The 26,421-nt window shown below is 35.7% G+C and overlaps 2 protein-coding genes across 6 annotated transcripts; one reads left to right on the forward strand and one right to left on the reverse strand.

Moving 5' to 3' along the window:
- The first annotated feature begins 4,436 nt into the window (after positions 1 to 4,436).
- Positions 4,437 to 6,644, forward strand: LOC112522547 (protein TIFY 7-like). 2 transcript variants are annotated; one of them, XR_003070207.1, is made up of 7 exons: positions 4,437 to 4,657; positions 5,198 to 5,241; positions 5,390 to 5,485; positions 5,570 to 5,753; positions 5,934 to 5,991; positions 6,200 to 6,446; positions 6,536 to 6,644. XR_003070207.1 is itself a non-coding variant. In XM_025131744.1 (6 exons), exons 1-6 carry the CDS (start codon positions 4,603 to 4,605, stop codon positions 6,288 to 6,290), a joined length of 528 nt encoding a protein of 175 aa, XP_024987512.1. In that variant the 5' UTR covers positions 4,437 to 4,602; the 3' UTR covers positions 6,291 to 6,477. The 2 variants fall into 2 exon arrangements, 1 of the variants encoding a protein (XP_024987512.1); XM_025131744.1 differs by lacking the exon at positions 6,536 to 6,644 and having other exon boundaries at positions 6,200 to 6,477.
- Positions 6,645 to 7,671: 1,027 nt separating this feature from the next.
- LOC112522546 (mediator of RNA polymerase II transcription subunit 23-like) lies at positions 7,672 to 25,806 on the reverse strand. Of its 4 annotated transcripts, XM_025131741.1 has the most exons (22): positions 25,590 to 25,806; positions 25,386 to 25,429; positions 24,012 to 24,111; positions 23,419 to 23,896; positions 22,910 to 23,298; positions 21,769 to 22,003; positions 19,597 to 19,814; positions 19,236 to 19,443; positions 18,325 to 18,602; positions 17,152 to 17,235; positions 16,715 to 16,809; positions 15,672 to 15,834; positions 15,344 to 15,589; positions 14,335 to 14,505; positions 14,100 to 14,213; positions 13,853 to 13,978; positions 11,703 to 11,851; positions 10,727 to 10,967; positions 9,930 to 10,644; positions 8,876 to 9,057; positions 8,645 to 8,748; positions 7,672 to 7,994 (listed from the first exon to the last, which is right to left on the reverse strand). In XM_025131741.1, exons 1-22 carry the CDS (start codon positions 25,779 to 25,781, stop codon positions 7,787 to 7,789), a joined length of 4,740 nt encoding a protein of 1,579 aa, XP_024987509.1. In that variant the 5' UTR covers positions 25,782 to 25,806; the 3' UTR covers positions 7,672 to 7,786. The 4 variants fall into 4 exon arrangements, with proteins under 4 accessions (XP_024987509.1, XP_024987508.1, XP_024987510.1 ...); XM_025131740.1 differs by having other exon boundaries at positions 22,910 to 23,896; XM_025131742.1 differs by lacking the exon at positions 25,590 to 25,806 and having other exon boundaries at positions 22,910 to 23,916.
- Between the last annotated feature and the right edge of the window lie 615 nt (positions 25,807 to 26,421).

Consider the following 26,421-nt stretch of genomic DNA (forward strand, 5'->3'; position numbering starts at 1 on the left):
ATATATATATATATATATATATATATATAATGTAATTATCAGTTGAGACAACTCATTTTCTTTCGGTTTGATGTAATATGATAAAATAAATAACTTATTACAAATGAATTAATGGCTTCCACAGACGTCTAGGTATGTAGCGTATTAATCACGGCATGTTTGTCATACCCATCAATAAGAAGAAAAAAAATATGTGTGTTTTATTTGATGCTTTTATTCTCAAGATATATCGTGATTGTTTGTCTTGTACTCGTCTATTTGTGATGTTTATCGATGGAAAACATGTTCCACGTGGAACTTTTTTGATGTTGAAGACTATAAACGTTTGAATCCCATGTTTTTTGCATGAAAACGGAGAATACTTTGTATGCAAATACAAATTTTGTGTGTGTAAGATTTGTTAGTGATTTAAAGGATTTTAATAATATCATATTAATTAATATGTTTTATTAATGTAAATTAAATTTTCATGTTACAATTATATATTTAATTTATTTTTTTGTACGGTTAAAAGCTTCATTATTGATTATTATATCAAAGCCATAACAATTTCTTACGTTTAAAAAATTTATAATATTTAAATAGAAAATTAGCAATTTCATAGAAATTAGTCGATTCAATTTTCAACAACTTGAATTAGGGGTCAAATTGGATTGGGTTCAACTCATTTATTAAACAGGTTGAAAATTTCAATTTAATCCAACTCATTTAATTATCAACTCAATCAAATATGTTATCTAAATGGGTTGACAACGAGTTGATCTGTTTACGATTTTTTTAACCCACCTGTTAAATAAATGAGTTGAATTTGGGTTAATCCATATAATTTTAAAATTTTAAATAAAAAAAGACTAGACTATTTAATTTTTTGAATAAAACACAACACAACCACAAATACAAACAGATTGTTTAAAGTTTGAATAAAATACAACTACAACAAATATTTGTTCAAAATAAATCGGAAAATTTTAAATTCTAAGTAACTCGACTTCCACTTTCACCAACCCAAGTTCACTCTTGGACGCCTAGACGGAGAGAAAACCGAGAGGGAGACAATTAGACAAATGTTTGACGGAGAGAGAACCAAGAGGATGAAAAACGCTGCACGGAGAGAGAGCAGAGATCGAGAGGGCGAGAGACGGACAACAGATTTGAAGAGTTCAATTGGACTTTGGAGGCGATAATAGAGTAATGCACTAAAGGATTTTCTTAGAGTTTCATGATAATTAAGAGTAACTGAAGCAATTGGAATTTGGATTTTTAATTAAAAAATTACTAGATATAATATTAAAAATAAAATAAAATTATATAATATTTGAAATGGGTTGGAAATAACAGATCGAAAAATTCAACCCAACCCAACTCATTTATCTAAAAAGGTTAAGCAGGTTGACTCATTTTTTAAAATGAATTGAAAATCTCAACCCAACCTACTAATTCTGAGTTAGATTAGTAGGATTTTTTTCCACCCTAACTTGAATAGATAAAACTAGTCGGGTCTAAAACATATTCAAACATTTACTGGTTATTAAAAAAAATATTGTCCTATAATATGGTTTTTATAATTATATTTAATAAATTATTTACTTATAAAAGTCAATATTTTTGCATTTATCTTATGAATTAATTATATATATAGACCGGTTAACTCATCCCTATCGATTCCCAACCACCTCATCTTTAATTATTAGGGTATTTAGGTTGAGTTGATTGAGTTGAAGACATTTAAACGACATAACTTAATGTTTGCGGTTTGAAAAATTTCAACCAACCCAACTCAAATCGACGGGTTGTTCGAGTTGATACTTTGATACATTTAAATATAATCCTAACCTTGAATATGTTGTTTTCTCTACTCATAATTCTTTTTTCATCACCAAACATTTGGTACAATTTATCCATATTTCTTAAATTTTAAATATATCACCTTCAACTATTTTTCTCAATTTGCGTTTTCACATTTACTGAACATATATAGGAAAGAGTTATATAGAGATGGAGAAGAAATCGAAATTATATGTACATGAAGAGGGTATATAATGGTGCGATTGTCTTATCTACATATTAACAGGGAGTTTAACAATCATATTAAATCTAAAAAATAAAAAGAATATCAAATTCATCTGGTTGGGTTCAAATGATTGTAACCCAATCCCAACTCATTACTTACGGTTTAAAAATTTTACAACTCGATTAGACATCCGATTGTTTTGGCTTAGGTTATTTCTCATCTAACTAACTTGGGTTGGTCGGGTTTTTTAGCACCCCCACCAAATATCTTTGTTTTAACTTACTAATTGGGCTTTTATGGCCCAAATACTTTGAGGAAATAAAAAAAATAAAAAATAATTATAAATATTTACATATGTATCCGTCAATTACAATTCAACTCTAAAGGTGTAGCGTTTTCAAAACAACTTGAAATGCAAAATATTATAAATTAAAATAGACTTTTAATAAAGATAAAGATTAGATTGTTGGTCCCCCAATAATTTTAATAAGGAATTAATCACATGTGAATTTGACTTTATTTTTAAAAATCAAATAAAAAGAAGAGTAAAAGCTTAAGTTTTGGTCCCTAACATTTGTAGTTTTCGGCGATTATTATTTCTAAGTTATAAGAACACGGATCTAGTCCCTTGCGTTTGTTGATTCCTAACGTGTTCGGTCCTTCTGTCTAGCAGCCCTAAACTTTTTCCGTTAAACCCAGCTAAATGAAAGTATTTTTCTTTATGTTTATATTAAAATTAAAAAAAAATATTATATTTTTAATTTTAAATTGTTATAAAAAGGCAATCACCATCTTTCCTTCTTCTTTTTGTTTTACAATTTAGAGTTATTTTAATATAATGAAAATACTAAAAATACTTTTTATTTAATTGAATTTAACGGATAAAATTAACGACCGTTAGACAAATAGACCAAAACCGTTAAAAATTCACAAAAGTAAGTTGTTAGATTCAAGTTTTTGAAGTTGATGAGTGATATCTATAAAAATTCGCAAACATTAAGGACCAAAATCGAATTTTACTCTAAAAAGAATATAATAATAACGCCTCAAATACGAGATATTAAATTTTAGCACGTAAATGTTACGTTCATTTAATGCTTGGTTGTTTTTATCTTTCTAAAAGTTAAAAAACCATTAACAAATGAATTTATGACACGTGCTAGCCCCCACGTTTCATATTTTATATCGCCATGTGTTTCATTACTTTTATAAATTTAATGTTTTTTGGCGTGAAAGTCCATTTATTTTACTTTATTGCACATATTCCAAAAAATAATTAAAAATAATGGTTAGTGTCGTCTTTTTTACAAAATATATAAAAATACAAGTGGATTCAGATTTTACAAATTTAAATTATTTAAATTTAATTTTCTTGTTAAATTACTGAATAATTTGAATTTTTTAAAATGATGAATAAACTATTCACATGTGAATTCCTACAATTATTTGAAGTACTGATTTTTGGTTTCAATCTTGTTTAATTGTTTAAAAATCAAATATCAAAAAACGTTTTGAATGGTGTGTTTGGAACTTTTAGAATTGGAAAAAGAAAAGCTGATATGGTTATTTACTGACATTTAAGTACTCGTTTTCTCGTGGGTGTTCAAAAGATTGTGCAGCAACTCATCCATTTATAGAAAATCATATTTGCGAGTTTATTACAAGTCTCAAGTTGTGGGATACAATAACCACAAGGGTGGTGTCTGATTGGTTTGAATTTGACTCCAAAGGTCAAAAGTATCAGGAGGTTTCATGTTCAAATCCAAGAAGGAATAAAAATCCCCTTGTGGCCATGGAGGTTCAAATACGGTGACTCTAGGCTATCTGCAAAGCAGGTGGTCATTCTGGGATTAGTCGGCACGGGTAGCAGGTTGGATATCCAGGTTAATCAAAAAAAAAAGTTATGGGTTACAAACAACTTTCACCATGGTTTTTAGTTGGACTCTAAGTTATTAGATCAATCTGTTGTTGTGGGCTTCGGGATCTTATAGATTACGTGATAAGCTACCAGTGTAATAAGTCATACAACTTGATCCATTAGGGTATCTTGTAGAAAATGAAATTTATTTATGTATTTATCAATTAAATATATAATTTATTTACTATTTTAATCTTGTAAAAGTATTTTTATAAATTAAATATTTTTATTTGTTTATTCAAAATAAAATACAAGGTGCATTTCAGACATAGGATACAACAAAAACTAACAAATTGTGGTGGAAAAGATTAAAAAATAGTTTTAAATAAATTAATTAATATCTTAAACTTGAAAAAGAATATAATAATTTTGTAAAATAAACGTGTTGGCATCTTATTTTTATATAGAAGAGTATGTAACAGATGGAGTAAATGAAATCAACGGCTGTGATCATTCTTTCCATAGAAGATACAGGTCTTAAAAAGTCCCTCCCCCAATTTCTCTTTCACTCTCAGTTTTTCAAGACATCTCTCTCTCTCTCTCTATATATATATATATACACACACACACACATATATATCTATATCTATATCTCAATTGGGATTTTTTTCTAACTCTTGAAGATTTATTTGGGTTTTAATCTTTACGATTTGGGGTCATTTTGAGCTGCAAAATGGAAAGGGATTTCATGGGTTTGAATGTTAAGGAAGAAGCAGCCATGGAAGCAGGTTCATTTTCGATATCATTAACCTTTTTTTTTATTTTTTCATTTTTAATCCTCATTATTTGTGGTTTATTGAATTTTTATGAGATTTTAAATTTTTCTTGTTATAAATGTTTTGACTCATTATTTACTCTCTCTTTAGTGTATATATATATATATATATATATATATATATATATATATATCGAAGCTCTGTTTCTTGTAAATTTGGGGATTTATGAGATGTTAGAGGCGATGGGTGTTTTGTTGGTTCCAATCAGATATGAATCTTTATGATTTCAGACATGTTTTCTTTAAAAATTCATAATTCCATTTATTATGGGTGTTTTTTCGTAATCAGACAGCAAGTCGTTTTCTACATGAATCAACAAAAAGCTTTAGGATTATCTCTTGGTTTTCAAGTCGTTGACTTGTGATTTCATGGTTTGTTTTAATTTTAAACAATTTAATTGGAGATTCTTGAATTCTATTTCCCAAATCTTGTTCAAGAACAAGAAAAGATCCAATCCTTGATGTTTGTTTGTTTGTTTGTTATCTTATGCAGAAGGTTTCCAAAGCTTCAACAATCATCACTCCCCTGAAATTAAGGTTTGTTTTTTTTTTCAGGATTTTAAGATTTAAAAATAGAAAAAACAATAATTATTGTTGTTTCAAGATTTCTTGATTAACAAAATTTGGATGATCAGGTTTTGTTGGATCTCAAGTGACTCATGAACTTACTTCTTTAAATGTATAGAAATGGATTGGTGGTTCTACTGGAACTCATTCTGTTCAATTAACCATCTTTTATGGTGGTATGGTTAATGTATACGACGATATCTCCCCCGAGAAGGTAATATTTCTATCGGTTTCGTGTTTTGGGTTTGAGATCTTGATCGAAATCAAAGCTTGAATCGTGTTTTCTTGTGTAATCTAGGCTCAGGCTATAATGCTATTGGCCGGAAACGGGAGTCGGGTTCAAGCTCATATGGCTACACCAAGGACTCCGGCAGGAGACGGGGCTAACAAAACCCTTTCGAGCCAAGGGTCTGTTGGTCCAGCGACTGGCATTGGACCGCCACCGAATGGGATGAGTTCACTTGGACGAATGATCCAGTCAGGTATAGTTGACGGGTTGTTTGTCACAAAGTGTTTTTTAAATCTATGACCTTCTGACAGATATCTGGAATTCTCAGACCTGTTAAAAGGTCGTGGATTTAAGAAAAACCTGTTAGAAGGTCATTTTACCATCGGACCTTCAAATAGGAAGAGATCGTTAACACTTGGATTGTTGGATGCAGCTGTTCCTCAGATGCGTGGAGCGTCTTTGGCTCGGTTTCTAGAGAAGCGTAAAGAAAGGTATAGTTGTCATTTCAAAGTATATAAGATTTATATACGGCTAATACTCTGTTTTAAAAAGTTAGACTTTACTGATAATCTGGATACTGTTGGGCTTGCGACCCTGTTCTAGTGGTTTTGAAGTCGTTGTGAACCCTTTCGGATCTTGTTTGTTCTATAACGCAAGTATCAGAAAATCCAATAACCAGATTCTTGTTTATCGATACAGAGTGATGGCTTCGGCTCCTTACAACCTCGGTAAGAGCTCGTTCGGCAAACCCGAATCCAGCAACGGACCAGAGAAAGACGATAAGCAGTAACGACAAGTTTATGTATAACAATTATTTCAAAGTTTTGTAATCGATCTCTACAGGTTCATCGGTTTTAGTCTCGTTTCTAGTAGAAACTTGTTTTTGGAGATTATTTGACGACGACCGTGTAGTTATCGTTGTAACGTATGATCACGCATTCGGATAGTATAGATAGAAAAACTTCCAAGGACGTCTTTTAATTTGATTGTACTGCACTTCATATTTGTAATAACATTATGATGTCATCTTATAAGTAGTATAGATAGAAAAACTTCCAAGGACGTCTTTTAATTTGATTGTACTGCACTTCATATTTGTAATAACATTATGATGTCATCTTATAAGCTATAACCTGATTTCGCACATGTATTTCAGCGCAAACGTTGGTCCCCCAACACACGATACAAAGGCCTCGATGCAACGGATGATTGACATCCCGTTAACATGTCATATGGGGTACGTTGTGTTACGGGTTTAGAAGTGTACAAAATCCGTTTATCAGTTGATAATACACTTCTCCCGACCCAAAACATTTTCTGGGGTACCTAATGGGTTAATCAAACCAAACGAACCCGATATATTACCTGGTTCCTTGAAAATAGACTAAGGAGATGTTTACCCGAATGCTTATCAGTAATAGTCAATACTCTTACTTACATTATCTGGTAAGGTTATAGTTCATCAAAACGGTACTGTACGCAATAATTTGCATAGTAGAAGCTTGATAGGTAAGAGTCGTCACTCTCACTTAGCGGGCAAGACTCTTCATCTTTATTATCGCTCTAACCAGGTAAGATTTTTAGTCCTTGGCATGTATATCCGCTAAGATGAATGACCCGCTAAGCGCTTACCAAGTAAGCATTTAGTAAACTGCTCGAAATTACAAAATTCGTCCACATGGGTTCTGGAAATTGTGGTTTTCGTCTCTAGAGTTGTGGTTTGCATTTTGTTACGGTCTACATTCCGTAGCGGTATGCAAACCATAAGGTTACCGGTGTAACTATTGAACTCTATGGATAAAAATTAGAGTTTCAACAAACCAAAGAGACAATTTTTGTTATTTAGGAGCCGTTTACACAATCGCTTACTCAGTAAGCACTTATCTGTAAAGATTCAACACTTATCTTACCAGGTAAGACTATAGTCCAACGAAACGGCATCGTCTGATCAATTTTTTCAGGTAAGAGCTAACCAGGTAGGAGTCGTCACCCCCAGTTAACGGGTAAGACTCTCAGTCCTTACCATCGATCTTACCGGGTAAGATTCTCGTCCCTTGCCATATTTCAGCTGGTAAGATAAGTGATCCGGTAAACGCTTACCTGGTAAGCATCGGGGGTAAACGGCCCCTTACTCTAAAAAGTAAAATAAAAATGTATGTAAAACAAAGGTTTTATATTGCCAACTCATCCAAAACCAATTGGCTGATGGCCAAAATTTCATCTCCTAAAACACACCACTCACTTCATCTATACAAATCCTAAAATAACCTGAAACTGGAGAAACCTTCAGGATAGATTCTGAGACAGTTTCGGATTCGTAGCAGCAGCAGCATAAATCGAACAATTCCCATCGGTTTTTAAGTGAGAAAGAAGATGCTGTACATCCTTTCGCAAGTTTTCAATCGCTCTTCCACATAAACCCAATACATCGGGTTTCGGTTTAGAATTCGGCTGTACAGGCCCTCCCTGTCCTTCGTAATGCACAATATGGTGACTGAAAAGGAAATAAGACGTAATAAGAAATCAAACATGGATTGGACTTGCAAGATGGTATGCAGCTGAATGAAGGAAAACTGTATAAATGACAAAAGGGTCATTTTGCCCCAGTACCCGAGTTACCGGTAAGCCAGCCTCACAAGAGGTCAGGGTTCAAATGGTCCATGAGTATTTACCGTATATAAATATTATATGCATCAAAAAGTTGTACAAATGAAAAAAATAGAAGTTATGTGTTCTGCAGATCTAGTCACGAGGAAAAAGGAGTGATCAACCTTTTCAATTATCTTGTGAAAATGTCAAAAGAATACAGTTTGCAAGTACAATGGGTTTTAGCAAATTGTGGGATGAAAACATAAAGAGCATCATTATACTTGAGTCCTTTCTCCAAAGTTGATCGGTCTTGCAAAATGTAGCATATTTTTTTTTTGCATTTTAGCAAGAAAAATGGTTTGTTTGCAACAACGAAATCTAGTAGCTACAGTTTGAAAGTCCAATTACTCGAGAGAAAAATCTACAAGCAATCACTCGAAAAATCTGAGAACCAAGCACGAAATTGATTATATGATTGGTGACCAAACTTTATGCATTGATTGCTGACAGCAAATAAACTCAATTGGTTATATGATTGATTAAGTGTATTCTTACAGGAAGTCTATAAGATCTGTTATATCTGATGCTTCAACAGGAGGTGATGGCTGACTATTCCTCCCAAACACATCCACCATCATGCTTAAAAGCAGTTCAAGAGTCTGGAAAATAAGTTAAAACATGATGAGTCGATAAATAACCACCAATAAGAAGTTGCTTCTTAAGTTGGTAAAAATAAGGTAAACTAGACGAATTGCAAGTATGAAAAGTGAATTTCTATCCTGATACCTTAGTGAAGAGACTATGAGCATTTGCTAATCTTGGCAGCAGTGGACCGATTATGCGAAAGGCTATTCTCAGCACTGCAATGGAGGAAACAGGCCTTAGGTTGTTTATAAGGAGGTGTGTTTTATCTAGCCATTCCTGTGGAAGATTACTGAAGAAAGCATGGAGCAACGCCACCATATTTCCTGCATTACAATTATGCAACAAAAATAAGAATTGATCACCAGATTGTAGCAAGTTAATATGGATCCAGGATATCAATCATTTATCACTTTGACAATCAATGACAGTTGACCCATTTTGCAAATATAGGTATTGAAATTGACTGATACATTTAGGTGCCAGGTTGCTGTGCCAAAATGCTTATGTGTATTGTCTGACATGTCTTATTTATGGCTTAAACTTTTACCCTGAATCATTAACTTTGAGAACAAAAATGAATATATTTGCCAAACAGGCTAACTACATTATGTTTGCTAGATCAATGACTAACCTATAATATATCTATTTCTTTACCAGTCAATCTTAATGCATACTCCCTTCATTCCAAAAAAAATGTAATGATTTTAGCATTTCATTTGCTTCACAAGATGCCTTTGTCTCGTCATTATTGAATCTTATTTCAGATAACTGATGAATAGTCACACTTTGATTGAACTATGTACCAAGTTTAACTTCTATTGTGGCAGATGGATGCTTGGTTAGTTTTCCATCTAGTCCTGTATGGATAAAGTTGACTGTTTGGATTAATCTGTCTGTACAGATTGATAAGGGTTTTGTTTGGAAGAGTTCATTCATAGATGGAATGAACATTTTCTTTAATTGGGAAGGGCAGGTTTGGAAGAAAAAATAAAACTTGGCTTCTGCATAAAGTTCTCCCCTAAAAACTTACTAAATAAGCCACTTTCTATATCATTAAACCACTACCAAACAGTCATGTATAGCTGACCGAATAAGCTGTAAGTCTCATTAAGCTGCTAAAAAATAGCCCCTGAATCATGGGATGGCAAGGTTGAATAAGAAACCAAAATTCACACAATGAACAGTTGAAACCTACCAAGGGCAGTGGAGGTATTGTCTTGAGCAGCCCATGTCGGATCCAACAAAGCATAACCAACAGCAGAATCTAGTTCAATAGTAGACCGCCCTCCATCTGCATGCCACCAACTCTCTTTGATGACACGTGAAGCCTCTGCATAAAGCTGTATGTGGAATTCAGCAGGAAGCTGAGCCAACAGGAGACCACAAGCTTGAATCAGCACACAAGACAACTTCTGGTACGTATAACCACTCTGTGAAACAAAATCTGGAAGGTCTAGTTCTGTAGTTGAAGGATTTGATCTGCGACCATCTAAAAAATCGGTGATTCCTCCTGATGGGGAAGTTGCCAAAGCAGAACATGATTCTGAACTATTTGATGATTCATGGAAGCTATGATTAGACTGAATAAGAGTTGGTTGTATGTGGACAATAATCTGTACAAATGCCGAAACAATCTGTGCCGGAGTTACAGGGAGAGAGAGGATTTCTATAACTGCAGTTTCAAGAATTAGTTGGGTATATGTGCCAGGATCTTGTATCTGATAGAATGGCTTTTGACATTCGAAAGCATTTGTTGATCCAGACTGATTTGAACCCTCCCCTTTCAAGTTACATAGAGGAGGGATGACATTAGCCACAAGACCTGATAAAAGAGATGCAAAGTACTCCAATGGTGGACATATGGCATTTGACGAATTGACACGCTGTAAAAATGACTCTGAAAATGGCATCTGGAAGAAAAAAGTAGTCAAATTCAGTGAAAATGCAAGGACCAAAAGAATTAGTGGAAAGCTAAAATAGGATCACCCTTACCTTTTTTATATCAAGTACATTCAGTATCTGAAAGATGAGCTTTCCTGGAAGATGTCCATAGAAATATGCAAGTATATCACGTACGAATGTAAAATTCAAAGGATAGTAACGAAGGAAAGATGAAAACAATTGGAGAACTCTATCAGCTACGTCGGTGGCATCATTTTCAATTAGCCGATAAATGATTAAGGGGATGACAGGGAGTAAACGTGCTGCAATATCATCAAAATATGTTGGGTACCTGGAAAAACATAACATATATGTAGCACCAAACAATGAAGATGGAAAAACATGCAATAAACTGTTATACTACATAACATGCCAAAATGGTCAAAATGTACCTAAATATTAAAAGGAATTTAGCAAGAAAACTGGTCTGTAGGGAAAGCATATACTACCTTTTATTACTTAAATACTTTGTAATTTCTTGGTGACTCCAAAGTTGGCACCAAGAAGCTATTTCCTACTATTCTTCTAACACATTTATCAGTAAATAAACCAAACCAAACATACCTAGTATATCCCACTTGGAATTAAGACCTTTCCTCTACCCTAAGGAGTAGAGAGACTGATTTCGTAAATACCCCTTGCAATCATATTTATCGGTATATAAAGAATAAAGTCATGTTGTAAATTATTATCTTATGGTGTATATTTTGGGGATTTACATTCATTAATATAGCAAGCAGTAAGCAGGCTCTAAGCTATGATAGATTGATTTGAACAAAGTTCTGCAACAAGCATTAGTGTTCCCCGTTTAGTGAAGCTATTGATTATCTTTTCACCTTGTTACTACTTAAAACCATGAAGAAGAAAGGTCTCTCATCCGTGAATGCAGTGTTGGAGAAAAAGGGGTCTGGGGTGTTGGAGATCCTTCTTGTTTAGTTATTTATAACTTTTATTTGCAATTATAAGTTTGGATCTAGCAACATGTAACAGTTACAGACTGGCAAGACAAGTAATTTCCACATATCACCTTTCCTTCCATGACAAATGATGGCCAAGAGACTTCTGCAATTCAATACGCTTAAATATTCCATTTTGAAGCCAATGCTCCGGATTGTCATGATTAGCAACATAAAACTTTATCCTCTGTTGAAGTTCTTGTCGTTCAAGTAAATTAACCTGAAAAACAAAAATGCAAGCATTTCAGATTAGCAGCACAGTCACAAGTCTCACATCTAGTTTCTTTTTAGTTGTTTTCTGCAAAAAGTATCTTCCGATTTCTTGGCCCGCTATAATAACTGTACACAGCCATAGAAACTATTATTCATTGTTGGACCAACTGTTTACAAATGTATTTACACTCTCCGACAGGAAGAAGTGCTATTCCATGTCAGAGGTCACTCTTCATCCAAAAAACATGAAATTGTTGGATATTGTGATTCTTCTCCATCTATATCAAAGCCTTTGATAGCTAGTTACATGCTTATATTGCCTTCTACATTTCTTATTCCTTTTTTATTTAAAATTTAAACCCTAGCACAATAGGTTTTGTCCCAAGATCCAACTCTCTAAATTTACTACCCAAGTCCCAACTTTGTATATTTATTGAAAACAATCATTTCGTTTCCATCTTTAGCCTTCGGGAAGAAATGAAAATTAACAGATCCTAAAATAAGCATACAGAAAGAGAATAAATAAAAATCGAAATTGAGGGAGGGGTTTCTGTAAACAGTATGACAAAAGAAGACAAGAAGCAGAAAATCCTTAATAAGAACAGGAAGGTAGATATTTTCATCCCTATCTTCTTCAAAAAGGATGGACTAGGCCTTATCTAAAGTTTATACTTGTGACAGACATAACTGCTGTGTTCTCGAAACATTTTTTAGAAAGGAAAGGGAAGGAAATGGAGGAAAAGGGGAGGAAAGTAAAAAAGCTCGTGTTCTCGGAACCTTTTTTAGAAGAGAAAGGAAAGGAAACGGATAGAAAATAATCATAAGTTTCCTCCCAAAACTTTCCTACCAGATGTGGGACGAAAGGGAAGGAGAGGAAAGGAAAGAAATTAAAACCCTCTAAAAAATTATTAAAATTACAAAACTACCCAACCTTTCATTATAAAGGACATATTTCTAAAGGGTATATTTGTAAAGTTAACATCTTTCCTTTCTCTCTCTCTCTCTCTCTCTCTCTCTCTCTCTCTCTCTCTCTCTCCTGTTCAAGATCAAGAATTTTTTTTTCCTTCCTTTTCCTTCCGTTCCTTTTCCTCACTTCCAAAAACACAAATAATAAAACCATTTTCCCTTCCTTTCTTTCCCCTCCCTTTCTTTTCCATCCCTTTCTTTTCTTTTCTTCCCAAATTCGAGAACACAGCGTAACGCTGGTCATCAAAGCCGAGTCCGAGCTAGATTACGTCTCTTTTGCTTGTGGAAAGATTAAAAGTCACACCTCAACAAGTTTCATATCCTTATCCCTTCCCATAGCTAGATGATACATGAGCCACTGTCATACTCACATATCAGTGGGTAGTAGTCCAACACATCTGGCGATAATACCGTTAATGTTCATTGTGATGTTTTGCCGAATATTATACTCCACATCTTACTTGGAGGATCATAGATAGATCTTTCATATCCATAACATAAAGAAAAAGCTTCTTAAGTTTGAAATGCAATAAGAAATTTTTTATTTCCAACCACATTGAAAAAGCAATTGACAGATCAATATTTGAGAACCAAGCTTGCGAAACACACAAGCACGAACCCAAACCTACAAGCCAAGAGAATTTAATATTGACCACCACTAACGAGGTAGTAAAGGAAGCTAGCAAGCTTGAAGAGACAAATAGAAAAACGATATGGCAATATTATATGAGACTCGACCTAAGTAAAGAAAGAGGTTAAGACAGTAAGAAACAGACGAGAATGTAATGAAAGAGATAAATGCTATTGATATGATTCCAAGGACATTGAGCATATTGAATGTTGTTATTCAACTAGGTTTACTTCAAGTCTTCAAGTTAGCACAATCTTCCAATTACATAGGAATAGGATGAGCATAAGCAAAATTGTTAGACCAGGAATAAGAACTGAAATATCTTTTGTAGATAATGCAGCAGCACAGTTGGTTCTAACAGACACAAGAAATATAAGGGGAAGAGCAACATAAACAGCTATAAGAACCTACCACAATACGCAAAGCATGGGGATCATCATCACGGTCAATTAGCGCCAGAAGCAAAATATCTGGAGGCAGCAACTCGTGGTTCCAAATAAAGTGTGCGAGATTTGCACAGGCATTTAATATAAGATCCTAGAAATTGAAACCATATTGGGCCATTATGACTATTAGGGGCCAGATAATTGGAAAAAGCATGTAAATATAATCAAAAGAACTGCCACAAGCACATGAAAACAACTTTTCATCGTCAAACCTGCAAGGAATGTCCATGTTGTAGGTCCAACTGAATATTATGCAGAAGGACATCCACCATGGTATACACATTTGCAGTCACTTCCTCGGGGGAAAATTCTCTAAGCACGCGTCCCTGTAGTCAATGAAGAGAAATTATGACAAAATGAAATGGGAATAAGTACAGGATCAAAGTATAACATTAACCTGGGGAAAATGAACATAGTAAAAAATGGGAGCGAGAAGGATGACTTTACCAGGTTTGCACTGTTAATGTTCTCAGGGTGTCCACGCATCAGTACCCACGCTCCAGCACAGAGATATTGTCGGTGTTGAGGAAAACTGTGACTTATATAAGTCATGACATAAGTGGGATCATCTGGTGGTGAGAGAAGCTGTGTACACTGATGGATCACAGTTGCTTCTGCCTGTGAATGAAGATAATATCTTAGCCTTAAGTAACCACATCAATAACATATGTCCAATAGCTTAATATTGGTAAATGGGAAAAACAGTCACTAATAGGCAGTTTGTATAACCAAAATATCAGCCTTCATAAACATAAAATACAACTCTATGAATGTTAAAAATCATAAATAACTTTTAGCATATCTACAATCATCAATATCCAAAATATTTCAAAATTTCTGATGATAAATTACATGACATAATATTTAGGACCCCTAAAAACAAGACATCAACTTCTAAGAAGCCAAGTAAATAACATGAGGGTAATATTAGAAGCCACATCCCTTCCACCTTTCAGATATTCAAAGAGAACACATGTGATATTTGAAAACGTCCTGTCAAATTCTGACAAATCCTACAAAAAGGCATGGAGTGATTATGTAATAGAAACCCTGTTGAATCAATAACTTATTTTTCATCAGCACGAAATGACAGTCATGACCTGTTGTCTCACAAGAATGTACACTTGAGTACCAAGTGTATAGCAACAAATGACATTTTCCCCACATCCTAACCTTCCATTACTTCAAAGAATCCATCATAAATTTCTTCCACCAATTCTCCTTAATGCATTGAGAAACAGCTTAAACGCTTGTTTACTTCACTGGGGAGAAGAATTGAGAAGAAAAAAGGTTCAAAGGACAATTAAGGTAGTGTAAATCCTTGTGTAAAAGCCAGTCCCAAGTTATCAAGAATTATTATGCATTGAGTTGATCAATGTGAAAGACTTATCAACTAATAAGAGATTGAAATGGGGCTAAAAGATGATAAGAGGATGCATTGCACGTAAACACTGACCTGTTGCCATGCTTGGATTGCTAGGTCCCTCTTGTCTGTCCTCCCAATTAAGGCATCACGTAGAACAGCTGGAAAGTAACAGAGGGTCTTGTCTGACCATGTGTGATGGCTAGTAGCCAATATTTGTTCTAACATTGTTTGAAGATATAAAAGGTGCTCAGCATCAGCAATTCCACGTGTCTTAATGATAATAGCAAGAGTCACTACAGTTACACGATTCAATGTTTCTGTAAACTCAGTAGGTCCCTGCAGAAGATTTAAACAAGCCTAAATGAGGTGGTTGATAGTATTTATGGAAAAAATTGTACTTCCACGGCCACTAGCCCACCTTCCCTTCCCTCCTCACAAAAAAGAATTCTCTCAACGACATAATGAGATTCATGCACAGGTTCTCAGCCAACCTAAATACACGATGATCACCACGCTTGCCTTTTAGTGTGGAGAGAATTTTCGTAACATCATACATCAATGTCTTGCTCTTCCCTTGGTACCTACAGTAGCACTAAAATTATTACATGGATATAAGATACAGAGAGAGAGAGAGATGAGCATAAGTCATGTGCAGGCTGAACCACTTAGGCTGAGTTCACCTTGGCTCCCCAACAGAGGTCTCCATAGTTTCTTAGTGTACATGTGATGAAAAGACGTAAAGTGTGGTTGATACTAAGGGTGGTTTTCATAATTAGGTATACTCATATGATGAGACTTTGTAGCATCTGGCACATGGTTGCAAGGTGCCATGTGGGCATAACAAGAATATTAAGAATATTAAGAATATTGCAGTTACATCTGTGGTATTCTCTTTCCATCCATCGTAACTCAATAATATATACTAGATTAAATGTATTAAGTTTAAGCAATATATATCTTTCTGTGTATCAAATTATCATGTCATTCAGCGTATTATCTAGTAGTTAATCCAAATAGTAGCTTACAAGCAAAGCAGGACTTTGTAACAAAGGGCATACCACAATACCACATAAGATCTTTTACTCTACGACATGTATCCATTCAATTTCATCTCAGATCTTTTTTATTTTGATATTCTTTTTCCTAGGTTTCTTTTACTTTTGCTTTATCAAGAAGAGTGTTTGGTTTTTAAATCCAACATGAATGTTTTAATAATCTGTCCTTGACGTTAACATGGTTAGTACACATGAGGCTATTTTTTTTCTATTCTCACTAATCTGGCAACAAGATTTACAAATTGGTTTGTTTATGTCCCCAGACCCAGATTCCTAGCTGGCTCATCTACCAATGGATGAACATGCTTGTTGACAAAGAGAGAAAATTAAGGTGATCGATTTAATATAATGTGAATTGTTAGTTAAATGCGAGTAATTCTCAAATATGGAAACTAGTCCCAATCACCTGTATAAAGGAAATAACCGATAGTTGAGAATTTCAAGCATTAAAAGTGTAGCTGCAGGCTTATTAAAAGTTTCAGAATTCCTCTGATGCAGATGCTGCAAAATTTTAAGACATATTACAAGAATTAGCAAAAAGGAATAAAAGAAAGACGCTATGATGAAACAAGAAGCAAAAAACACCCACATCAAGCACATTCACGTGTGCAAGGATAGGGAGTATCACCCCCGTTACTTAGCTTACAAGGTTCATATTGAAGACAGGACACTGTTAAATACAGAGACAGATTTTCTTTTCTTTGGGGGAAGCATGAAGAAACTTAATAAACTTGTGCTTGATTTGACATATGGGTGGGTATCTATCATGGAAACGTGATTATCGAAACAGTGATGCATGAAAAATGTACAGTGATATGAATCTCAAGAAGCAATGGAGCTTACACTTAAATGTGAGCGGAACAATGAATGAGGTTGAATAAGCAGCAACCTAGTATATGTTTCGACCATGGCAATGTTAGGTACATACTGCATTAAATGCAAAGAATAAAATATCAGAACATAGATTAACTTAATAATGTTGTACATAGATATTCTAATGTGCCAAACATATGAAAAATGACTAAGATTTCAGAACATGAAAAATGGGTGTGTCATTTTGGTTATGAGCATAACCCACGGTCGTCTTTGATACAGTGCCCCCAGGGTTCAGCTCTGGCCACAAAATTTTCTTGGCTTCCAGATTCGACCTGGTTCAGCAGTGGCACCAGCCACTTCCAAAATAATGTGAAATATAAGCTTACTAAGCCATGATCAGTCGGTGTAGAGAGAGAGTTGATCAAAATGATCAGAACTTCCCCTTCCATCACCACCCATTGGCAGTTTGAATTCCTGAAGGATGTACTGACAGTATCCTCGTCTTTATCATTTTCATTGTCTCTTCTCAGGGTGCAATTTACCCACTCTCAGTTTGGTACGCATACATAATAGTATGAACCAGTCTCCAATGATTAAATCAAACTAGCACAGATTTTACATGGCAGGTAGCTCATGTACAGAAGAGCTTAGATTCAAGCATGAGTTTGCCTCATTAAAGAACTGAAGAAACCAAAAAAAGCCTCCTCCAGCCAAGCTCGCACTCTCACTCAATGGCATCTCATGATCAACCATATATCATGCATATTAAATATACACAATTGAAGGGCCATTGCATTACTTGGCTTTATCTACAAGGAATGCAAAATTCTTTACCAAGTTCAAAAAAAGAGAACAAAGTGTCATGGTTATATTAGGATCTCGGGAAACTGCTTGCACGTTAAATAGCAAATTTCCCCCAACCTCAACCAACATCTATATATAAGCCCCCACAGAAGAAAACTATAAAAGATTTTTCTCACATTGTACCAAAAGAGACCCGAGTTATTGGCAGAAAGTGACACGGTGAACAAATTGGCATGGTTATATCAGGTTATTGGGGCACTGTTTGCATATTGAGTGGCAAATTTCCCCCAACCTCTACCAAATTTTAAATATAGGTCCCCAAGAAAAAGTAAATATTTTTTCTCACATCGTAACCAAGAGAGACCTGAGTTATTGGCAGCAAGTCATACAGATTACCTGTCCAGAAAACATAGCATCTTCCATCTGGAAAGCCAGTTTCAGACACAAATTAATTGAAAATCCTGACAACAGTGATACTGGTACAGGATTAACCTCCCGCATCACTGAAATTTTCTCGTTAGCCTGTAGATTTGGTCCTGGTAATTCTGCATGCCCAGCAGATGTTAACCAAGTCATCACCATCTCGCAAGCAGGTTGCGCCATAGTGTAAGACACAACCCAAAACATACCAACTGATCTGTCGTCCAAATTCATATAGTCCATCATATGATCCCCTGAAAGGAGGGTAATTAGTCAGCAAAAACCTGCTACAAGGCAAACTGAAACCGACAAGGAACCCTAGTTAAATGGTTGCAAGTCACATTTACAACCCTAAATTGTAAAAAGGATTTGCAAGACAAAATTAGGTTAGTGGCACTTCTATCCTGAGGTTATTGGTGATAGCTCATAAAAAATTACCCATATGTTTATATAAGAATCCGGCTATCTCGCAAATGGAAGTTATGATAAAAACATAACTTCAAATTGGAGATGGCAACAGTTCGATTCAGTAAACATAGCCTTGTTCATATTTAGCATGTCATCAAAAATATTTAACAGCTTGCAATCACATGTATCCACGTTGATAAAACCCTGCTAACCATACTTCCTAATTATGCCTCCAGTAATAGTCGACAATTAACAGAGACATGAATTATCAGCTTTATTATGTCCCTTATTGCTGGCAAAAGCACAAGCTGCTTTATAATATTACAAATGCCAAAGCCTTCGGAGATGGTATGCTGTCGCTCACTACATTAAGTGATCAAAAAACTCCAACACATGATAAAACTGTGTAGAGCATATGTAACTGATTCAAAAAGACTTCATGCAGCACTGTTTGTGAATAAGATATGTATACAGTATACCTTTACTTACTTGCCTCCACCATTCATCAATTTGCTTTCCTTTATGAAGCTGCTCACTATTTAAATATTCTCTGGTTGATGAATTCAGTGACCAAATGCGAAGGGTCTGACAACTGGTAATGAAGTCAAGTAGGATACTTTGGGGGTTACTGGAAACCGAGCTTATAGCTTCTTTATGAAATGACAAAACTTTTCTGGTCGTCTCCATCTACAGATGTAAGTGGATTTTTAGTCAAACATACAATATATAACGTGTGTCCCAACCCAGTATCATAGCAGCACTGTAACAGACTGAATTATGTATAAAAAAGAAAGCAAATGCATGGCTACTAAATCTGAAGTTCGGTACATATCAGATGACCTTTCTTGAATCTGTGTTTAAAGCGCTCATTACAAGCTCAGCCCGAATAATCTGCGCAAGCAACCATGTGACGTGATTCGTCCTCAGAATTTGGTGATCTTCCTCACTTATGCGTAAAACTAACCTGTCCACAAAATCAACAAAATCTATGCAACCACTTTTCATGAGAAAAAAGAACACATCTGAATAGATAAGCCACTCCTGCCAGCAATTAGCATCTGCAACATGGGAAAAGACGAGTCAAATAGTGAAAGAAAATTTGCAGAGACTTCTCCACTAATGATCATAACTACAAAAAATACAAAACAAGCACAAACCATATCCTACCCCTGATAACGATTGTAACATGCACGCAGCGCATGACAGAAGAAATATAACTGAGATATGCATACAAGGACCTAATTCAGGATACCGGTGGTGGAGACAGAACACTTCTCTGTGGAAATAGGGTTACACTAGGGATTGGCACCAACCCCATTCCTCCTTGCGGTGAATATGGATAAAATCTCTAGGGGAGTGTACCATGGTGTATATCATTTGCTGACAACAATGCTCTGGTAGCATAATAGACGAAGAGAGATGTGTATGTTAAGTTAGAGCAATGGAGAGAGGTTTTGCAAGCAAAAGGGTTAAGCAATTGCCATTCAAATACATAATATATGTAGAGAAACTTCAGCGGCAAGAACAACAAAAAGGGGATAGAAGTCAGCATTGGAGAGCAAAGGGTACCACAAAATGATAGTTTCAAGTATTTGGTATCTATGATTTTAAAGGAGGAAGCGGTTGAGGAGAACATTGCACATCGCATCAAGGCAGATTCGCTAAAGTGGATGGCGGCACAAGAGATTTGTGTGACAGGAAGGTTAAGTTAAAATTAAAGTACAAATTCTACAAGACGGCAATCAGACCAGCTACGTTGTATGGATCAAAATGTTGAACAGTGAACATAAAAAGATGAAAGTCGCATAAATGAGGATGTCAAGGTGGACTTGCGGCCAGCCTATGTTGGATAGGATACCCAATGAGATTTTTTGAGAAAAACTAGGAATTGTGCCCGACTCAGATAAGTTGAAAGATGGAAGACTGAGGTGGTTTGGGCATGTTTGTAGGAGACCACGGATGGCACCTGTTAGGAAGGTGGAGTGTCACAATAAGGGAGATGAGGAGGTGAGCCAGGCTGAGGAGGACGTGGGATGAGCAGTTGAAGCTGGATATGGAGACGTTAGTTCTTTCCGAGGGCATCATCTCAGAAAAGAGTTCTTGGAGGTGGCGGATTAGGGTAGTTGATTGCAAGTAGGAATGCTGTTGATGGAAGGGTTGGGAGGGTCAACGGTGGGTTCATGGGAGAGTCGAGTGTCATCAGAAAGGTTGGTGGTTTCCTTTGTTAGAAATAGGGAGTCTCTTTGGTATGTTTTATGTGCTATTTAGCTAAATAGGCTCTTTGCATTCTTTTATAATTTTGACTTCATAGAGATAAAAAGAACACATCTTTTACATATATGTGGCCTATATTTGTGCTTTATAGTTTGTTTCTTATTTTTTTCGCCATCAGGGGTCTTTTCAGAAACAGCCTCTCTTTCTCTTGGGACAGAGATAAGGTATGCGTATATGTTACCTCCGGCACCCAAATCGTGCCCCCGGGTGGGATATACTATGTCGGTTTGGTTTGGTTTAGACATGCTGATAAAATGAGAACATTGTAAATAAGCAAAAAATAAAAATTATAACAAATAAAAACCTGCCAAGTAACTGATCTTAGTAGAGAAATTAATAATGTGAGTGAGTATGTTGCACTTCCCAGCTATGATCGCCTTATAACAGAGAGGAGTTTTCAGAAAGCAAGAATGGAAAAGTCATGTTTGGTTACATTTTAGGAACAGAAGCAGTCCATTTCCACAAAAAGACTGCTAACAACACATACTAGTCTGTTTGTTGATGAATATATATTTATGACCTCCTTGGAGAAAATATCTCCAATGGAAATTCTGGGCAACTAGATTGCCCCAGCAGAGTTGCTCTGGTTCTGACAGTTGTCGAGTTCTAAGAACTTTGCAATCAACAAGATAGAAATTGTACAACATATACAGTATCAGAATAGAGTTCAGAGTGGATATCCTCATAACAACACATTTCAAGGCATACATGTGTCAACAAAGTAGCATGAACCGTTACCTGTATTTGTAAGCATCAAGAGTTCAATAACCCTGTCAATGGTTGCCTCACAGATCATGTCAGAACTAAAGACAGCACCTGGAGTTGGTCCTTGTGAATGCACTCGATGACAAGGTGCCACAAGAAGCACACGCCTCCACCAATCAGGTGATGGAGTATTTCGAAGGGCATGCCTAATACAACGCATAGCTCTATCCCAATCAAGACTTCCTCTCTCAATCGAGAAAGCAATATCCTACATCCATAATAAGTGATCATTCAAAGCATTTCATTTTGGGATAACTCATTTTCATTCTTGCCAGTCATCACAAACAGTGTCTACTGACATCAAGCCTTTATATAAATAACTAGTTTTCCCACTCAATATTGCATGGAGTTAAAGACTATTTAAATGGGGAACACGTGTATCTAACAGTCCTTATTTAGTATCATTTTACTTCCTTACTAATGTGGCTTCATTATATGCAAGACAAAAATGTATGTCTAACTTTCAATTTGGAAGGACGAAAATATTCAGAGTTACAATTTACAAAGTGCAAGAGGACTAAGCCCATAATTCAAAGTGCATACAGTACTCATAGGTTACATCTAAGATCCTGAAGGGTACATTCTTTATGCTCATTCATACTCGGATGATCAAATTTTATCTTGGCCCAGGTGGTGTGCAAATAATCTCATCGTGAAAGTAAGAACATGGCTTGCCAGTTGCCAAGGTGTGCCTTTCCACCACTCTAGAGAGTAGCAATGCCTTAGGAAGATATTTAAGCTTTAATTGGAAAATGTCCAGGTGTGGTTTGATGGAGAGTGTGAGATCCAGTGTTTTCAGATGTGGTGCTTACCAACCGTTAAGAGACCTCAACTATGCCAACAGACTGTGTGCAATCCTAGACGAAATGACAGGATAATGAATTGAGCAACCAAGAAGGCTACCCTCCTTGCCAAGCATGAAAATTCTATATGTCAATGAGGTTCTTCACTTGTCGATTTGTTTCTCTAGTTTTTGTTTTCTCTCAAAATCTTGAGAAACAAAACATCACTCTTGCTAATACGATCCATTGCCTACTTGATACTATCTGGGATATCTATCAAAAAGTATTAAGTGAAAGCCCAAAAAACTCATGACATCAAAAAATGTGATTACCTCCCCATGCAACGGTTCTCCAAGCACACTTGGGTATGTAATAGGTGAGTATCTTAGATTTGCAGTTGATTCACCTAACATATTAATTGCAGCCTGACACAGAAGACGTTGATTCCCAAACGTAGGGCAGTGAAGATGCTGATCTAACATTTGCATGTGCATGGCCATCATATCTCGTCTCCTGTGAACCTCCAAAATGAGTGTAAAGAGTGCCTCATCATCAGGTAGATTTTCTATAAACTGTAGTCCACTTCGCAATAGCTCATAAAAGGGTATACGGCATTTGTTATCCTCAATCAGCATCCAAACCACGTCTAAACACTTATGTAGCCATTCAAATAAGGCCTTTTCCCGTTTCAAAGATTTTACTCCATCAACCTCATCACTCCCTTGTTGCCATTGATCCCAGTTTACCAGCCAATTTAGCATGTGATAGAAAATATCAGCATGGGTAGTTGGCTTTAAATTGGCTTCCAAGGCAGAAAATATTATCTCGCAAGATAACTTACGCAGAGTACTTATGGCAGAATCTCTCCTAGACATGTTACCTCTTGCTGCAGCCTGCTGTCCAGTGCTGTTGATATCGGATGATTTTACAGGCGACAAAGCTGTACATGATGGTTCATTTGCTGATTGAGATGGGGATCCAATTCCATGAACTGAAATTAAAGGAGATTCCGGATTTGGAGACTGAAAATTAGAGAAATTGAGAGCCACAGCAGACGATGGTAACATCCCAGCGTTCGATAAAGACGTAGAAGAAACAGCAGGCTGTGGCGAAGCTGCAGAAGAGATACCCACCGACATCTCTGCAGAGGTGACAGAAGAAAGAAGAGATGGTAGAAAAGAATCCCAACATATGTACCCAACACTGTACAAACCATTCAAAGCAAAAAGAATAAACTCTGCTCTCGGTGCATGACCACTACACTGGATAACCAGAGACACAAGCACAGATTCCACCACAGTACGCAATTGGTCATGATCCTGAAAAGATAAACCATAAACTACCAATGTTTACATTTAAAATGATTGAGTAAATGCAAGTGAAAGGATAAAAAGCACAATGCAAGCAGGTTACTTTCTGTAGTTAGAAACTTACAGGAAACTGATTCTGAAGCTGCTGAAAATCTGAAAGAAATTGTCCATTGCATGGAGGAATATCTCTATTCAGAGCAGTAACTCTCTTCTGTGTCTTATTCCTGTAGTTCGTTTTCATAAATAGTGCCCATGTATCACAAAATTATTAACATGAAATATGCAAGAAAATCATTTCATAAAAGAAGTTACAATAACTTAGATTATAGCTTTACCTTCTTAAAGGCTACAAACCAAGATAGGGTGGCAGTCTAATATAACAACATAGTGATAAACAAATTAGAAACAGAGTCACAAAATCTTGTCCTCGTAGAAGTTTCCTTGTATATTCCTTTTAATGTCCCCTCCCTAGGTCTCTACCATATTTTCAAGGAGAAGACTTTTTGTATTCCCACTCGTGAAGCTTATTTTGGAAAAAGAAAGCAGGGTAAGTTTCCTGAAGACAGGTTAATCAAATGAATATAATAGTGCTGGAAACTTTCCAAGCAAGTTATGACCCTCAATCATAGAACATAATTTGTGAAATACAGACCAAGTAGACCTGAATTCATTGATTAAATTAAAACTTTAAATTTAACCAGAAGGCTTTGGAGACCTGGGCAAATCATGGCTGCCTGGGTTTTCCAAGAGGTTCAAAAGTCACTACCATGGACTTACAAAAGGCTCAAAAGTCACTACCATGGACTTACAAAAGGCTCAAAAGTCACACAACATATGAGACTAGTATATGACCCCGCCCCAAACCCAAAATAAACACATAATAGGAGACTAATTTAATAACCTCCAAATCAACTGAATGGTAGTTGGTTTTTGGTATAACCCGCAACTGTAGACTTATCAAAGGCTCATAAAGTACACAACATATGAGAGTCGTATGTCAACCCCCATTCCAACTTAAATGCCTAGCATCCTCGTTAGGCATAAACAAAAACCTAAATAAAATCACATTATTTATATATCAAGGGTCTACAAATCAACTAAAAGACTAAAACCACGGTGACTTACAAATGGCTCGTAATTCATACTTACATTGATCTTGTACACAAAATATATGCATAGGCATCAGTAGTTTGAGGTTACTATACTACATTGATAAAAAAAAACATAAGGTCATCCTTCATTGAGAGTTGCTTCACTTGGTAGCTCAATATTACTTGTGATTCTGTCACTTCCCTTCCAAACCATCTTAGATTCGTCTTTAGGTGTAACTAACAATTTCAAATGTAAAATCTACTTTGAACAACGTACTTTAAGTATATGCTACATAAGTTACTTCCAGCCCTATCACAAACTTCTGTTTTCCAAACGTACGCAAACATAGTCGGGCAGATGAAACAGAAATGTCCGATTTGAAATTCAAAACAGGGTGTTAACTTACGGAGGTTCTCGGATCAAATCATCTGATTTATGGCGGCCATTTCTCTGCAAGTATTAGAGTTGATTAATAGATTAAAAACATAATGTGTAGATGAAATCCTAAAGATAAATGTAAGAAACGAATGACTCCAATACAACTGAATTCTTTCCTTTTTGTAAATTTCAAAGTGGAATGCTCGTTTGGTTTATAAAGAATAGAACATACACCGAGATAGAGGTTAAAGAGGTCCACGATGGCGGGTCTGGCGGGGTGAAACTGGAAAGCTCTCGACGCAGAAGACCGGTGGTGGCTCTGATCACCCATGTCCGACGGATTTGGTGATTGAGCGGAGGTGGTGATTGTTAAAGGGATACCACCGCTGCCGCCGCAGCTACTAGTTGTCGGAGTTCTTAACATTTGTACCAGTAGTAATAGAAAATTAGTGGACAGTTTGGTGGTGGGCGTCCCCGTCCCCGTTCATCCCCAAATTCAATTGTATGGAATCGGAAGGGTTTTAGAATTTCATTGGCGACTGTTGTAGACTTCCGTTACGTTTCAATTCTCCTGTTGGTTTATGGGATTCTTCATAAAAAATAAGAATATTCATATATTTTATTTATAATTAGTTACATGAATTCAATCATAAAATTTTAATAAATTATAATTATGCACAATTTATTTATAGTCTCGAATTTTAAGTAATATGCATCAATAAACAGTACTTTATACATAAAAATATTTTTTAAAAATATTTTTCAAATGTTTTATAAACAACCCTTTAATTTAGAATATGTTTGGCTAATTAGTTAATAAACTAGCTGATAAATAAATTGTGTTTGACAAAACTAGCTGGTAATAATATAAAATGATGTCAAAGACCTTCCAGCCTAGTGGTAAAGGCTTGGGCATGGCATAGTCATGAACCCGAGTTCGAGCCCTGGGAGGGGAGTGTTGGCGACATTTAAGTGAGGCCATGTTTAGCCTCCAAATTTGCCGGGGATTAGTCGGGCTTTGACCCGGACACCCTTACCAAAATATATATATATATATATATATA

Source organism: Cynara cardunculus (assembly GCF_001531365.2).
Source record: "Cynara cardunculus var. scolymus isolate 2C chromosome LG 12, CcrdV1, whole genome shotgun sequence".
Lineage (NCBI taxonomy): Eukaryota > Viridiplantae > Streptophyta > Magnoliopsida > Asterales > Asteraceae > Cynara > Cynara cardunculus.